We start from the raw sequence: 18,071 nt of genomic DNA on the forward strand, positions 1-18,071 counted from the left end.
ATGAAATTTAGATTTTGTATTTCATGGGGGTTTGTTACATTGGCCATTTGGAGATGTCTGCAGTGCTAAAATGATGTTAATTTGTACCTGTTCTGTTCTTTTGCCTGAGTAGATGTTGAAGAGAAATCTGTCTAGAAAAAAGTTAATGAGAGGAAACAACCATAATGTGAAATTCTATAGCTATAGGCCTTAAGTAAGAGTAATTCAACATGGGGGCTTGGGGTTTTTTTTGTTTGTTTGTTTGTTTGTTTTTAAGAAAATGTGGTGGAAAATCAAGTTCATGACCATGTTATATGATCAACTGGCTAATCACAATACTTTTTAAGATGTTATCTGCTTGAAATTCAGCCTGTTGTAGATGTATTCATTAGAAATACTTTCTATCTTACTTCTATCCTGCCAGCTGGAGACCTTGACATCTCCTTTGGGAATACTCTGATAGTCATGGGGTTTTAAGATGTTAGAAAAGTATTGTGAGGAAAACTGTAAGATAAATTTGTGCAAAAGCAGAGTGTCCTAGGAGAAAAACACGAAGCTATGTATATCATGTTCAACTTAGAAAATCAGGTAAGAAGATCCAGTTATTCTCACAAGTGCCTGAGTTAGTCTTTTAAGGCTTCTCTGTAAGGAGCCACTTGCACTACAGATCACAGGGTGTGTATCAAAAATCGAATCTTGTACAATAATTGCACATATTAAAAAAAACACACAAGAAATGTTTGAAAATTGCACATGCTATAACAAGTATTTGGTTGCGGAGCTATCTTGTACTGAATATGGACAGTTTATCTCCCTCTTGTTGTAAAACATTTTTAAAAAGATTTATGAAGAGGATATAGTTTTTCTCTTCAACTTAATTTTTTTCTTTTTTTTTTTTTTATCTTTTTGAAGGAAGCTGCACCTACGGAATCTCTGCTTAACTGGCAAGACTATGAAGGGCGAACTCCCCTTCATTTTGCTGTTGCTGATGGGAACATAGCTGTTGTTGATGTCCTGACCTCTTACGAAGGCTGCAATGTGACATCTTATGACAACTTGTTTCGAACTCCTCTTCACTGGGCAGCCTTGCTTGGTAAACTGACTGAATGCAAAAGTCATTTAATAATCAATTGTCTGTGTTTTTTAATCTTCATCTCTGTTTTTTATTTAATTCTACTCTGGCATTGTGCTAACTAATCTCTTAGAACAATAATATTTCAGTTCTGCTAGACCAATATTAGATGTTCATGTGCAGAGTGTTTTTTAGCTTGAAATTCTCCAAAGCACTGTAAAATGCTTTAGCTCAGCAGGTTATATTAAGAACAGTTAGGGCATATCAGATGTTCTTGCTTAGATGTTTGTGCATAGATCAGTTTCTCAGGAAACTAGAAATCAAAAAAACTGATACTCTAGAGGTCTGTATCCATCTGGTGAATTATACCTTGAAGGATAAAGTGTGCCAACATAGACCTTGCATTACTGATGTTGTATACTGCTGTGGCTAGCGCAACCAACCAAGTAAGGCACATTGGTCTACAGCTGAATCTACTTAGTAATCTTGAAGATAATGATACTGAAAGCATTAGACCTGTGGAACACTGTGGAGTTATCCACAAGGAGAACCAGAACAAACAGAGAAACTATAGAAGATAGAGTTGCGTCAAGTGAGAGCATAGAGAGAATATCAGATTTCTCTGAGCTAAATTATGATATTTGATATCTTCTGATCCTAAATTATTCAGGGAAGGACCATACCTTTTGGGCCTGAGGCTTGGGAAAGAAAGATATTCCAAGAAGAAGGAATGGCAGAGCCAGTGGCTGCAACACGGATTTTGTTACTAGTTGTTCCAGTGACTACTTCATTCAGATCTTAATTTAGATACTTTTTCTCGTGCCAGGATATTTGCTCCAACTCTTATCTGTCCCTCTGCTTACATGATTTCATTTTAGTCCATTTGCCTTTTATGATCTCTCTCTTTTCCTTTAATTTTCCTTCAGTTTACTTTTGGACTTCCTGTATTGGGGTGGGAGGAATGTTTTGTTTGAGGATTTTTTTTAAGCTTATTCCATATCAGCGATGCCACGTTCAAAAGAAATATACACACGAGCTGTGGTATTAAAGTGACATTTGCACTCTTTCACATTGTATGTTCTACCTTTATCGTTATAGTCTCTGCCCTTTCTGTGTGTGTGTTGCTCATTTACACACTCAGTTTTCAGGAGGGATGCCCTTTTTCTGTGTCCGTACAAGTACCCTATCATAGAAACATTGTATTTGCCATTGCAAAGAGGGAGTCCGTAAGCAGGGGGATCAGTACATACTTTTTCATGTCATGACTGAAAACTTGATTGAGAGGGACAGAAGTATGTGGATTCCAGAGGAAACATTCACTGCTTTTTCAGCTTCTTAAAAATCTGTTCCAAAAAGTAATCTGTCAACATCAAGTAACCAGTTTTGTGGGCCTAATGACTTATCATTCAGCAAAAGCTACCAGCCTCCTGTCCTCCAGTGAGGCATTAAAAAACTTAACGAGTAAAAAAAATCAGTGGGTCAGCTCATCAGCTTCTGTAAATAACTGTAAGGGTATTAGAGGATGTTATAGCTATCTACTGGTTCTTGCTGAGACTGTAAGCTCATTCATCTTACTGAGTCCTTGATTCTTGAGGTTGCATTTTCTTTCTTTGCGCAGTGATTCAAATGTTAATTTTTTGTTGTACTTTGAAATGTTCAGGAATAACGTGGGTACTGACTATGGAATTAAAAGCATATAGATAGATTTATAAATTTGAAAAACCTATAAACAACATATAAAGAAATTGGAGGAGGGGAAATCAGGAACTGTAAAGTAAGAGAGATAAAATATAAAGGATTTACCCCTGGTAAATCCATGCTGACTGTTCCCAGTCACCTCCTTCCCCTTCACGTGCCCAGAAGCATGCTCCAGGATGACTCATTCCATGAATTTCCCAGGGACTGAAGTGAAGCCGACCGGCCTGCAGTTCCCCAGAATGTTCTTTTGGCCTTCTTTGAAGCTGGGTGCAAGATTTGCTTTCCTCCAATCATTGGGACCTTCCCTGATCTCCGTGACCTTTCCAAGATGACTGAGAGTGGCCTTGTAAGGTCATCAGCCGGTTCTCTCAGCACCCTTAGATGCGGCCCATCTGGTCCCATAGACTTGTATGGGTCAAGTTCTCTCAAACAATCCCCAACTTAAGTCTCTTCCATTGCTGGTAGTTCCCCTCCTCCTTGAACCCTTTCTCTAAGCACAGAGACCTGGGAAACCTTGCTGATGAAGACTAAGGAAAAGTCGGCATTGAGTGCCTCCACCCTTTCTGTGTCTCCTGTCACAAAATCACCCGCCCCATTTGGCAACAGGTCCATATTTTCCATGCTCAGCCTTTTCCTAGTAAAGGAGAGCTTAGAAGCTCTCCTTGTTGCTTGTGGCATCCCTTGGAGCTCTCAACTCCCTTTGAGCTTTGGCTTTCCTGATGTCATCTCTGCATGTCCAAGCAATGTTTCTAAACTCTTCCTTTGTAACCTGTGCCTGCTTTCAACTCCTGTATACTCCCTTTTTGCTTTGGAGCTCCATCTTGGGCTGCCTGCTCAGCCAGGTTGGTCTCCTGATATGTCTGTTTGTTTTCCTGCATATTGGGATGAACCATTCTTGGACTTGAAGGGTGCTGTCCAGGAGGACTTGCCAGCTTTCCTGAGCTTCTTTACTCTTCAGAGCTGCCTCCATGGGATCCCACCTGCCAGTTTCCTGCATAAGCTGGACTCTGCTCACCTGATGACCATGGACTGTGCTCTGCTACTCCTCGCTCTCCTCAGGAACTCCACAGTTCCATGGTACCTAATACCAAAGATGCTACTGATCATTACATATCTAACCAGTTCTTCTTTCTTCATGAATGGCAGATTCATCTGTGCCCCACCCCTGGTTGGCCCATCCAGTACTGCTCTCCTCCTGCTGAAGCTCCTTAAACTGGTGACACAGCCCCTTGATCACAGCACTCCAGCTGCAGGCAAGGATACCATCTCCTCCTGCCCCAGCCTTAGCAAGAGGCATTGAGCTCTTCCTGCAGGCCAAGACCTGGAGAGCTGCATCCTCCCTCTGGACCTCTGTTTGTGTTGAGTCCTCTATGTGCCAGGGTTAGTTACTTCAGTTGGTGTTGGGGACTCTGCCCTGTGGCATATCACCACCGTTGTTGAGCAGTCATACACTGCCATCAGCGGAATTTCCAGCCCTGTCCATTCACTCTTCTGCACAAACTGTTGTGGAAACTGCTGCTTCTGGGAGCGGCACTCTAGGCCTTGCAGGTGTCTCAGTTACTACGTCTCTCCCTAGTACCGGTTGAACGGCTGCTTGAAACTCTCTAGTCAGGAGTCAGCTGAAGATGAAAGGTCAAAGCACCCTTTGGTCAGGAATAGCTGATAGGGTCATTAGACACTTCTAGAGTTTGCTGGAAGCCACTAGGATCTATCCTTCCCCAGCAGCAGCAGGCATCCTGAAGTTCCTGGAAGATCTAGAGGCAGAGTCTGGATTTGGCTGTGCAAACCACTTATCTGTTAGTTGCTTGTTTGCTGCGCAGAAACAAGTCATGCAACGCAAACCCCTGCTCACAGCAGGTCTGGTTAGTTGAGCTTTTTTAGGGCCTTGTTCAGTCCAGTTTTGAATATCTCCAGGGGTGGAGTTTACACAGCCTCTCTGGGCATTTGTTTCAGTATTTGACTGCTCTCATGGTGACATAGATTTTCCTGGTATCTAATGGGAATTTAATGCAACTTGCATTCATTTCCTCTTGTCCTATCACTGTGCACCTTTGAGAAGAGTCTGGCTCCATCTTTTCTACGCCCTCCCTTTAGATAACTGTAGAGAGGAATGAGATCTCACCTCAGCCTTTTCTTCTTCAGGTTGAACTGACTCAGCTCTCTCAGCTTCTCATATGTCATGTGCTCCAGCCCCCTAGCTATCTTGGTGGTCCTCCTCTGAACTTACTCCAGTTTGTTAGTGTTTTTCGTGTACTGGCAAGCCTGAAACTGGACAGCGTTCCCCAGATATGGTCTCACAAGTACTGAATAGAGGGGTAGAATCAACTTCCATCAAGCTACTGGCTACACTCTTGCTAATACAGCCCAGCTGTGATTGTCCTCCTTGCCACAGGGGTAAACTGCTGACTGCTGTTCAGCTTCTTGTACACCAGGACCCTCAGGTCCTTTTCTGCAAAGCTGCTTTCTATCCAACTGGCCCCCAGCCTGTATTGTTGCCTATATTATTCTTTTTCAACCATGTTATGGTGGTCATTTTTTATGAAAAACACAAAAAGCCAGGTTTAACTTTGCTTATTATCAGGAAATCTTGCTAAATTTTGCTAGTGTCATCTTTAAGAGGAACAGAATGCAGTGGCACCCATAAGCTAGCAAATGTGTTCATTAATGGCCAAAATTACTCTGGCTTCTCCTAACATGATTCAGTTAGATTTTTCACTATTTGATGCTGTCGTTGATGATTCAGATGAAGCTTTCTTTTTCTGTTCATATTGCTAGCCTGAGGCTCAGATGCTCTGCAAATTATAAGCTTGTGTATGTGAATTCTGTACTGTTTGGTCTTACAAGTTACAAAACTGAATCTTTGCAAAAGAGCTACAGATATGATTAAATAGAAGTAGTCTAAATAGAGGAAAATTCAACTCATAACATGACAGGCACAAAGATAAAATCATTTTAAAAGTTAACCTCCTACTTTCTGTCCTCCTCAGTGCAGGAGGAAAGAATAAGCACTGTGTGCTGAATAAAAAGAAAAGAACCTTCAAACACTCTTACTCTTCTTATAACAGACCTCTTCCCCATGACCCTTTGGGGCACTGCAGACAAAGAACGCCAATAAAAAAATCTGATTGCTCAGTGGAGTGAGTTACTGCAGCTCCAGTGACAATGTACATGCAGTATGATTATGTTTAGTTAAAAAAACAAAAAAAGCAATCAAGCAAAAGTGTTCTCAAATTTGTATTTGCACTCAAGTGCTGATACTAAATTTTTACAGAGAAATTATTAGACATTTTAAAATACCCTAAGATTGGTCTCCCAAAGAAACAGTCGTCATCACTCATTTGTGTCCAATAAGCAAAATTTATCATGTTCTGAAGCAGATTGTATTTAACACAGAAGCTTTTTTTTTTTTTTTTTTTGGAAAAACAGATTATGTAGAATAAAGGAGGAAGAAGGAGGAAATGCCAAGATGTCTGGAGTACTTTGTGAAGTTGTTGAGATCTCTCAGTGAAATATGCTCATCGGGAACTTCTTATCAGTAAATAATGATTAATTTTTAGAGTTATTTTTAAGTTAGATATTGAATGTTGGTTATAGATCTCAAAGAATCTAAAATGTTACTAAATGGGTTGACATTAGGAGTTTTTAAAGAAGTGCAGGGATACAGCCACAAATATTCTGTTAAAGGTGATGAGTTGCATGTGGCTGCATCGTATGGCATTGTTGCTCCTGTTGTCTTTTATATTTTGAAGGTACATAAAGTCTCAGCCAAGTTATATCCCTTCTAAATAAAATATTTGCACAGGTTTATTCACTGTTGCACCAAGTACAAAATTTTTTACAGCCCTCTCAGATCTTTCTTCTGAAAGATACTTTAGGGAGACCTCCTGTCCTGAGTAGAGTTCAGTGATCCTTTTTCTAGTCCTGTGTTCTGAAAGTTTAGGCAGCTTTTTTTTCCAGGCTCAGTACTCCCATAATTTTCCTCCTAGGATTGTACTCAAAACCATCTTCTTCCAGTGTGCCTCTTTCAATTCAGTTCTTTTAATCTTGAGATGGGGAGAGTACAGCAACATTAGTTCTTGTCACAGAATCACAGAATGGTTGAGGTTGGAAGGGACTTCTGGAGATCATCTAGTCCAACCCCCCTGCTCAAGCAGGGTCACCTAGAGCACATTGCACAGGATCGCATCCAGGCAGGTTTTGAATATCTCCAGAGAAGGAGACTCCACAACCTCTCTGGGCAACCTGTGCCAGTGCTCTGTCACCCTCACAGTAAAGGAGTTTTTCCTTATGTTCAGATGGAACTTCCTGTGTTTCAATTTGTGCCTGTTGCTTCGCGTCCTGTCGCTGGGCACCACTGAAAAGAGTCTGGTCCCATCCTCTTGACACCCTCCCTTCAGGTACTTGTACACGTTGATAAGATCTCCTCTCAGCCTTCTCTTCTCCAGGCTAAACAGGCCCAGCTCTCTCAGCCTTTCCTCATAAGAGAGATACTCCAGTCCCCTAATCATCTTTGTAGCCCTTTGCTGGACTCTCTCCAGTAGTGCCACATCCCTCTTGTACTGGGGAGCCCAGAACTGGACGCAGTACTCTAGATGTGGCCTCCCCAGGGCTGAGTAGAGGGGGAGGATCACCTCCCTCGACCTGCTGGCAACACTCTTTCTGATGCAGCCCAGGATACCATTGGCCTTCTTGGCCACAAGGGCACATTGCTGCCTCATGCTTAACTTGTCCACCAGCACTCCCAGGTCCTTCTCAGCAGAGCTGCTTTCCAGCAGGTCAACACCCAACCTGTACTGGTGCATGGGGTTATTCCTCCCCAGGTGCAGGACCCTGCACTTCCCTTTGTTGAACTTCATGAGATTCCTCTCTGCCCAGCTCTCCAGCCTGTCCAGGTCTCTCTGAATGGCAGCACAGCCCTCTGGTGTATCAGCCACTCCTCCCAGTTTTGTATCATCAGCAAACTTGCTGAGGGTGCACTCTGTGCCTTCATCCAGGTCATTGATGAAGAAGTTGAACAAGACTGGACCCAGTACTGACCCCTGGGGGACACCACTAGCTACAGGCCTCCACCTAGACTGCGCTGCTGACCACAACCCTCTGAGCTCTGCCATTCAGCCAGGTCTCAACCCACCTCACTGTCCACTCATCTAGCCTGCACTTGCTGAGCTTGTCTATGAGGATGTTATGGGAGACAGTGTTGAAAGCCTTGCTGAAGTCGAGGTAGATGACGTCCACTGCTCTCCCCTCATTTACCCAGCCAGTCCTTCCATCATAGAAGGCTATCAGATTGGTTAAGCATGATTTCCCTTTGGTGAATCCATGCTGACTACTCCTGATCACCTTCTTTTTCTCCACATGCGTGGAGATGGCTTCCAGGATGAGCTGCTCCATCACCTTTCCAGGGATGGAGGTGAGGCTGACTGGCCTGTAGTTCCCTGGGTCCTCCTTCTTGCCCTTTTTGAAGACTGGAGTGACATCAGGCACCTCTCCTGTTCTCCATGATCTTTCAAAGATGATGGAGAGTGGCTTAGCAATAACGTCCACCAGCTCCCTCAGCATTCGTGGTGCATCCCATCGGGGCCCATGGATTTGTGGGTGTCAAGTTTGCTTAAATGATCTCTAACCCAATCCTCCTCCACCAAGGGGAAGTCTTCCTTTCTCCAGACTTTCTCTCTTGCCTCCAGGGTCTGGGTTTCCTGAGGGCTGGCCTGAGCAGTAAAGACTGAAGCAAAGGCGGCATTCAGTAACTCTGTCTTCTCTGTATCCTTCATCACCAGGGCACCTCCCTGCTGGAGGCATCCCGACTTGAGCCATGTTTTGCCAACTACCCTGTCACTATAACTCTCCCCTTCCCCCATCTTTCTTAGTTTAAAGCCCTCCTTACCAGGCTGGCCAACCTGTTAGCAGACATGCGTGCCCCGCTTAGGCATTTCAGTGTTTCCTGTTAGGAAGGGACAGTGTGTGTGTTGTTGTGTTTCCAGTCTTGTCTAAATTGCTAAAAGGAAAGAAGAAGCTTCCTGAACAACCTAAAGCTATTGATTCTGCATCCCTAGAAAAAAATATCCCCAAGTAGCAGTTCTCCCTTTTTGTCCCCAGTTGACCATTTCCTCTCGTTTCTGATACTTCTGTACACATAAAATTTTGAAACTGTCATTCCACAAAAGAGGGCTTGCCCAGCCCACTATTTCTTAGGGTTTTTATAAAAGCTGCAGACTACATCTGTTACACAGCTTTATCTTATTATTGTCAGTGTTTTCATTAAAAGGCTTACTGCTAGTGGAAAGCTTTACCTGTGGGTTGTTTTTTGGGTTTTTTTTTTGATTATCCTAAAGTAGTTTAAGGCAACAGTGCAGAAGTAACAAGCTGAAAAATTGACTGTTCTGTCCACATGCAAGATCCAGAGTATCTTTATGTGACTACAGCATATATTTTTTAAAAATATCAATTTATCAAGATATTCTGTGAATTTAATATGCCTATAAAGGAAAGTACATGAAAGTATCAGTTAATATTTATTAATAGTATTGTGTCTTTTTTTCCTGTTTGTGAAGTGGATATAATGTTAACCCCCCCCAAATTTATAATTTTAATCTAAAGATATTCAAATCTGTTTTGATGGAGGGAGTTGTATGTGTCAATTTATTGTTTCCATATTTATTGCAGATAGGGCAGCTGGTAGTAGAATATGCTCCAAATTTTGCTATACATCTTCACTGGAAATTTTGTTTGAATAAAACTTAACTAAAGAATCCAAACTTAATTTCTGTAAAACACTGTCCTGTAGGATGAAATTGTTAATGTTGGTTAGGTCTACCATTTAAGCAAAGTAGATGGAAAACTGCACATCATAATCAGTCTGTGCTCGCTTTACTGCTTCTGGCTGATCTCTCACTCATACGCAGCATCTCAGCTGGATTATCAGCTTTCTCTGGAAATATCCATCTCATTCATTATAATGTTAATATTGCAGTTGTCTGACCAACTACTGCTGGTTTCTTTGTTTAGGGAAATCTTTTATTTCCCTAATGATTTCTCTTTCTGCTCTAATGATTTCTTTTAAAACAAATACAGAATATGTCTTTTTCCATGTTCCTATTCATAGGTCGTTATGGTTTACAGATGCACCTCAGAAATGAGGATACAGAATGTGGAACTAGTGCGCTATCGGGAAGAAAGTGCATGCCAAGCTTAGTAGTTCAAATAGCAAGTCTTCTGACTTTCTCCTAATGTTTAGAGCATTCTGACTGCAAGACAAACAGTATTATTTACTGAAGTCTGTTAATTTTTTTCTATTTTTTACTAGGAAAATGTTTAACTTTAGGATTTGCTTAATATGTTTTTATTATGTTATTTTTCTCAGGTCATGCACAGATTGTACATCTCTTATTAGAAAGAAACAAGTTTGGAACTATCCCATCTGACAGTCAAGGTGCAACACCGCTACATTATGCAGCACAAAGCAACTTTGCTGTAAGTAGTACAGGTCCTAAATATAAAGTAAACATATTTTGCTGTAATATTTATGACATAACTTATTCTATACTCTTGTTACGCTGTACACAGTGTTATAGTTTTTAAAATAATACAAAATGGTGTCTGCACGAGCTTAATTCAGGGTTTTCCTAAGTTAGACAATATAAATATGGTTGATTTCAAACTATTAAAATATAAAATAGATTTTAAAGATTATATCATTTTGCAAACAAAATCTCTTCAATCTATATTTTTGCATCAGAGTACACAATAATAATTTAGGAATTTTAATAGAAAGGAGAATGCTACCTAGTCTTTTACATTTCCTTTTTAAGACTGGTTGTAGCAAAATCTAAAAACTTACAAGATATCTAGAGGGAGAACACCCATGTGTATTTGTACAGCTGCTTTTATCTTTAATACCAACCAAACCAGTCTTTGACTTCAAAAGGTGTTTAACTTATTAATATTTGCTATTATAAATGTAGCCCTTATCTCATAAAGCATGGTTAAAGAGAGCAAGTACCTTTTGTCACAGTTCCCCGTGAACACTGTATTTTAAAAAGTGCAGTATTCAATATCAGTGGGCTAGCCGTTCCAGACAAAAAGAAAACTGGTTTCTCAAATGGACTAAATCTAATGTTTTGGTAGAATGTATAATTTTTGTCCAGAGTCAGATGAGATACAGTACAACTAAGCACAAAATCCAGCACTTCAATGGTTGCTGATTATAGATAAGTAGTTCTCAAGCACTGAAACGGTAAGAAGGCTTTTTTCATGTTCCTTTTTCTCTCATAGTTGAATTATGTCATGTATAGTAAGTTGAGAACTCTGTTTTAATCTCTCTCTCTTCAGCTGTACTGTTCATAACCTCTCCTTACTACAGGGGCTGTCCAATTAATGTAGTTGAGCTCATATTGTAGCCTGCTCTTCAACAGGGACATTAATTTGGGTCTCACTTGTCTACCCACATGTTAAATTTCATAAATTGTAAAATTGTAAAAACTCTGACTCAAATGCCTAGAATATTTAAGTTGCAAAAGCCTTTCTTTCTAATTTGAGTCAGACTTATGGGAAAGACAGGAGGTTTTAATTTACAATCTAGTGATTATCTCAGTATGCTTTTATCTTTTTTTTTCTTTTCTGTATTGATATATTCCTGCAAAATTATTTTTCCTACTGGGTTTCTTTCCCTGGGCTTGATTCAGTTGTATGAAACATCTTCATTTTGTTACCACCTTTTAATCCTGACAGCCAACCAAACCATGACATCTTTTAGGTTTTTATGGGGGAAGCAGAGTAGGCAATGGAATCAGACGTTCTTTTGTATTCTTGTGTGCTTACAGTGGATGTAGTGTTTCCCATATTACGTGAAAAAACAAACAGAAGAGTCTCATTCAGATCTACAGGGTTTTAGCTGGTGATCTGAAGATTCCAGTCTCCATGTTTCCTGCAAGGGCACATACTATGCATGCCTAAATTGTCTGGAGCGCTCTCTCTTTTCCCACCCAGATTGTTTCTGTGCACCTCTATTTGATTTTCTTTCTCCCTTGCATACAAATCCTTGAATAATTCCCACTACTGCATTCCATACACATAGTTCAAACCACTGAGTGGACACGTCCATATTTGTTTTGGCAGTGGTATTTATATATCTATAAATATATATATGGTTTGAGAGTCATGTTATTGTTCTGTACAAATTGCCCAAATTCCGGATAAATGTGGTATGCTTCTCAGTTGAAATGAGATGCTTCCTAGTCCATAGCAAGAAGAAGAAAAAGAAGAAGAAGGAAGTTTGATCTTTTGTGTTCATTATAAATGCTTTGGCTGCTCTCAGTTTTAACTAACTTCATACCTTGTTCTTTGTCTTTATTTCTTTTATTTCTTTTTTTTTTCTTTTTTAAGACTGAAGAGACTTAGCTGGCACTTAATTGAGGTGAAGCACATGTTTTCTGGACTGACCTATCCCCACTCATTATATAAGGCTTATGAATTCCTGCAGAAGGTCTAAAAAACATCCATTTGTCTTTTGAACTTCATCAGTGAAGTCAGATGCTCTATTAGTATTGATTTTAGAGTGCAGATTACAGGACTAAATATTTATTGACCTTATTGACTTATTTCTTTTGAATTTTTCCATGAATTTTGCTGCTGTTTTTCTGAAATGTCCAAGGCAATGTATTTCTCCTTCACATATTTGTATAGATTGACCTAGTAAATGAAGTGTGTATTTCTGTCTTCTTTTTGGATTTTTAGTATTTTTCAGTTTCTTGGTAGCATAGAATGAAAGGCTCCAGGTTTTTTTGTTGTTGTTGTTTTTCAGCCTTGTTGTTTTATGCTTTGTTTTCTCCATTTTTATAAAGGCAAAACAAGCAGTTTTTCATGAGGAAATACATGTAGAATTGAAGTGAAAAATACTTGGGTTTTTTTCTTTTCTGATCTCTTAATCATTCAATTTAATTTCATTTATTTTTATTCTCAAGTTGTGGTATCTTTATTTTGAAAAATAACTCTTACAGCAGTATGGGATTTTCTTCCAATTTGTTCCCATTAAAAAGACTGGAAAAAAAGAGTGGTTAAAAGAAGGCTTGATTTGTTAAAACTTAATGGAAAAATAAAATTACTTATTTATGTTTGTAGGGCTTGTGCCTTACTACTAAAAAGGTCCAGCCTTTGGACTACTTTTCACTTTGCAGGATTTCAAGCAGTTCAGAATTCTGGTAGGGTGCTGAGTTGTTGGCCTAATGAATAGCCACTTGTACTGGAGGTAGTGGGGATCAATGTGAGTGCACAAAGCTATTAACACATGCTGTTTGGTGTAGAAGACTTAATCCTTATTATTTCTATCTGGACCTTTTTACAATAAATTGGTATTTTAGATATGGACCCAAATTCACAAAAACGTTAGGTGTTCAAGTTCAACTAATAAATAGGACTTAGGCTCTTAAAAACCTTTATGAATCTAGGTTGAGTATCTGAGCAAGGGCTTTATCACAGCCAAGGAATTCTCATCCTGTCTAGAGCACACTGATAGAGCTCTATTTGGGGTCACATGGGGGAAAGGACAAAAAAGTGCCAGCACTTTGGGGGAAGAAAAAGAACATAAATACCACTTTTTTCAGTTTTCATTTTTTACGGTATCTGTAGTTATTAATAGTTTTTTGCAAACTATTAAATATACGGCATTTGTAAGCTTTTAGAGAGAAAAAGGAAATTCTTCCATAATTTTTTTCTTACAATGGTGATTTCCTCTCCCTCCCTTTACTGTGTGGCTTACGAAGAATTAAGCATCAGGTTAAACAAGTGGACTTGTTTGTTTAGAGCTTAACACAAACCTGGCATTTCAAGGAAAGAGTTCTTTTTACTTTGATTTATAGAGAGATTCTAATGTGAAAATTAACAGTAGAAAGTCTGGACTCAGGTACAAAGAATTTCATGCTCTTTTTTGATTTGTTATATTTCAGTAATTCAGTACCTGATGTTATTAATAAATAGTAGGAAAAAAGGGTCTATGTTGCCCCAAAAGTCCCTATTTAATATTGTCTATTTATTAGTGTTTGGAAAACTAAAACATAAGCATGTACAGTCATATTCAGGTTTGAAACAAAAAAGGAAATGTGGCAGGAAAAGTATTTTAAAAGAAAAATATTTTGGCACTGTAATGTTGCAGTGATATTTTGATGTACCTGTAATATTTTTCCCATCATTTCCCTCACAGTGACTGTAGTCTTTTGTTTCCTTATCATAAACACATGATGTTTGACACTAAAAAGAAGAGTATAAAGTGAATGACAGTGTTAAGCTCATAATTAAGGATACAGCTATGAACATTGAAGAAGAAAAGGGCATAGCAGAAAATACAAAGCTCCTGTTGAGCTATTACTCTATATAAACATAAAAAGGAAAAATGAAGCTTTGTTTTGCTTCATAAACAGCTAAACAAGACACAATAGTTTCTTGTTGTTACAAATTCCTTTTTATGTTAATTTCAGCGGTATGTCTTTTCAGGAAACAGTTGAAGTGTTTTTGAAGCATCCTTCTGTGAAAGATGACTCAGATCTTGAGGGAAGAACATCCTTCATGTGGGCAGCTGGGAAAGGCAGTGATGATGTCATTAGGACTATGCTGAATTTGAAATTGGATATTGATATCAATATGACGGACAAATATGCTGGCACAGGTAAGGCGTGCTTTACAGTAAAGAACCACTGGATGTTTGCAGTTGCTGTGATTTACATAAAATGAAGAACATTGTCAAAATCTGTATTAGTCTTTTCCTAGACTTGTGTCTCAATTCAGAAAATATTTTACATTAGTTTAATTGTGTGTGTGATTCACTTCATTGCTTTATTGTGGGAGAAAACAAGTCTTTTCTGTGCAGATTAGACCAATTCATTTGAAACACAATAGGCTGACATTTAATAGATCTATAGTCCTGGGAAATGAAGAGCTATTCCATATTTTGAAGAATAAAATAAGATATAATTACATAACAAGCCCTCCATGAAAATGCCTTTTAAAAAATCTTTGTAAGTAAAAAAATAACTTTGAACAATATAGAGCAAAATAGCCAGTGAAGTGGCTGAATCATCAACATGAAAATCAGAAGTAGCATGGCTATTTATAGAGCTAGTGTAATAGAGATTAGGGCTATTGCTTTTCATTTGTCCAAACAAAAGTTTATATTTGATAACCCCCAAGAAGTTAGTCATCCCATTATCTTACCAAAGAGAAAGATGATGTGTGTGCAGCTCAATGTTTCAGAATTCAAGTACTCAAGTGATGAATTTCAGAATTATGAATCCTATAGCACTGTAAGTTTATCTCCTTTAATGAAAAATTGTAAGAATTTGTGGTAAAATATTATATCTATATAGTACTCAACAAGAACGGAATAACACTTCTGACTGAGAGACAGGTATTGAAGAGTATATGTATTCAACAATGTTGGAAATGCAACTAAAAGCAGTGGAGCAATGTAGTGTACTGATGACATAAGAATTAAAAAAAAAAGGAAAGACAGTGTACTGGGCATAAATTGCAGGGGTTTGGTAGTGGAGGGCTGCAGGGTCGACCTGCATGGGAGAATGTCATGAGCTGCCCTGTACCAGTCACAGCTGGGTCCAACTGGCTTGAAAATGGATGAAAACAACCCGTTGTGCACCAAAACTTCAACCAGTCAGAGGAACACAAGGCACCTCTGCTCAAACATATTTAAGAAAGAGTGGTAGCTGCTTGGGAGAGGGCACACATGAGGAAACACAAGAGAGCACACACAGGAGGAGACATGTGAAGTGATATGTGAAAAAACATGAGAGAGAAAAAAAAAAGAGGAGAAATGGAGGGGGCGTGTCAAAGGGGAACATTGTTGGGGACATGGCTGGAGACGTACTCTTGGAGTACACCTCCAAGAGAGGAGAGGAGGTACACCTCTGAGAGGATTGCAACCTGTGGGTAGGCCACACCAGAGATAGTGCCCCCTCAAAGGGACTGCAGCCCATGGGTAAGCCATGCTGGAGTGAGTACTCCCTTGAAGGGACTGCAGCCCAAGGAGGACTGACACTGGAGCAAGTACACACTGAAGGGCCTGTGGAGGATCCATGCCAGAGCAGGTTCACCAGCAAAGGGACTGTGGCCTATGGAGAACTCGTGCTTGAGCAGGTGCACCTCTGAGGCATACCTCTTTTGGCATGGAGCACATTCTTCCAAGAGTGCATCTTCAGCCATGTCCACAACAATGTCCCCTTTCACATGTCCCCTCCTTTCTTCTCCCATTTTCTCCTCTCATGTCTCTTCACATACCTTTCCACGTGTCTGCTCACGTGTGTCCTGCCTCTAGCAGCTACTGCTTTTTCTTAAATATGAGCAGAGGTACCATGTGCTCCTCTGACTGGTTGAAGTTTTGGTGCACAGTGAGTTGTTTTCTTCCATTTCAGAGCCAGCTGGACTCAACTGTGACAGGTACAGGACAGCTCATAACCTCCTCCCAAACAGGTCACCCCTGCAGCCGCCTGCTACCAAACTCCTGCAATTAATGCCCAATATAGAGAGAGTAGATAGCATGGTATCTTTTGGGTTAAGATCATTTTGTGAAGGATCACTTTGAGGAATTTTTACTCTAAGGAGTTCATCTGATCTGGGATAGATCCCAGGTTTGCATTCAGGTATAATGCAGAGATTTCTAATTTGTTAGAGATCTGTTAGTACTGACTTAATTAATTATGGAGTATTTACTTTCTGAATAAAAATGATATTTCTGTTGATTCTGCATATGATACTGAAGAGATTTCTTCAAGAGGTAATCACTGAACCGCTAAGAGATCATGTGTTAATTTTAATTTGTAGCAGAGCTATTTGCAGCAGATAACTTTGGATCCAGTATATCAGATATTGATTCATTTTCATATTACCGAGAAGGTAAAAATCTTTAAGGCTTTTAATTTTTAAAAGTGAATCTTTGAAAAATTAAGTAAAATATTTGCTTGAAGATATGAAAGGATTGGAATATGTTTAAATGAGATGTGCAGAACTCTGTAACTTCCATTCTAAGCAGAAGAGTGGAAAACTTCTTGAGAAGTGCTGTGCGTCTATCTTGGTAATAATTACTTTTTAAAATAAACAGGAAAAAAAATGATTGTCAAAAATGCTTTGATTTTTGAGAGGAATATTGTTGAAGGAATAAAGTAAGAATTGTCCAAGTCAAGCTGAACTAGACCTGGCAAAGTAGATTCATTTTGAAAATGGAGCACTTTAAAATATGATGATAAATTGGAAAAGAGCATAAAATGTAATTTAGTAAACCAGTTTGATTACCTATCTTTGAGATCCCTTACTGGTTAATGAAAATGAAACTGATTAATGATAATGGTCATGAGATTGCAAGCAATAAATATAATTTAAATTTTAATACACTTTATAACAAATTTTTGTACATTAAGTTGGTAGCTTGTTAGCTGGAAATAGTAGAGAAGGAATTTTTATGTAGATTTGTTTACAGAAGACTACATGCTGCTACTATGATATGCCTGTGAATTCAACCTCAGATAAACAAGCTATGTGCAGCGGAGGTGGAGAAAGATTTACCTGGGGGTGGTGATACTTTAACAGGATACTGTGTATAATTCTAGCTGTCCATGTTCAAGAAGGAAGAGTCAAATTGTAATAAGGTCAAAAAAACCTTAGGGTAATAGAAGAAGAGGAGCATTTGTTCTGAGAGAAGGTTAGAAGAATGTGGCTTCGTTAACCTGACAGGACCATGGCAGAGAAGGAGTACGACTGATGGTTGTTGATACTTTCAAGAAATATAAAACAAGGAAAAGTTTTGAAGTCTTGGTACAAGAGCAGCTAGAGAGAAGTTCACAAAAAATAAATTCACGCCAGACCTTGGGAAAAAAAAATTCTAACATCAGAAGAATGAGATTCTGGAGTGGCCTTTCACAAAAAGCAGGGAGGGCAAAAAATTAGAGGAATGTGTATGGTTTTAAATATCATTATTTCATTTGCTTCTGAATCCTGGTCTCCTGATCATCTAGTATGCATGTTAGTTTACTCTCTGGCTGTCTTTTGGAGCCAATGAATTAGTTTCCTCTGAGATGAAGTCCACATGATGGATAGTTTATGCCAGGAACCAGACTCTATAGGTAATATAGATGATACTGCACCACAGCTTTTTTTCTTTTCAGGTCACACTTATGGCTTCTATTCTATTATTAGAATTACATAGAAGTGGTAAATGAATGCAATGTCAGGGCTGCATGGTTCAGCATTTGAAAGACAGCAAGTATGACTATTACTTACAATTTGAAATTACTACCTCCTTTGCGTGTATGGTGGTCTTTACTTAAAA

At 39.2% G+C, this 18,071-nt stretch overlaps 1 protein-coding gene across 8 annotated transcripts in view; it reads left to right on the forward strand.

The window, feature by feature from the left end:
- Positions 1 to 18,071, forward strand: part of INVS (inversin) — a 116,228-nt gene that overhangs the window by 60,080 nt on the left and 38,077 nt on the right. For all 8 annotated transcript variants that reach the window (XM_013957726.2, XM_067291087.1, XM_067291085.1 and 5 more), the window contains 3 exons: positions 892 to 1,072; positions 10,110 to 10,219; positions 14,234 to 14,405. In XM_013957726.2, coding sequence (XP_013813180.1) covers positions 892 to 1,072; positions 10,110 to 10,219; positions 14,234 to 14,405 — 463 coding nt within the window. The remainder of the gene's footprint in view (positions 1 to 891; positions 1,073 to 10,109; positions 10,220 to 14,233; positions 14,406 to 18,071) is intronic.

Source organism: Apteryx mantelli, chromosome 2, assembly GCF_036417845.1.
Source record: "Apteryx mantelli isolate bAptMan1 chromosome 2, bAptMan1.hap1, whole genome shotgun sequence".
NCBI lineage: Eukaryota > Metazoa > Chordata > Aves > Apterygiformes > Apterygidae > Apteryx > Apteryx mantelli.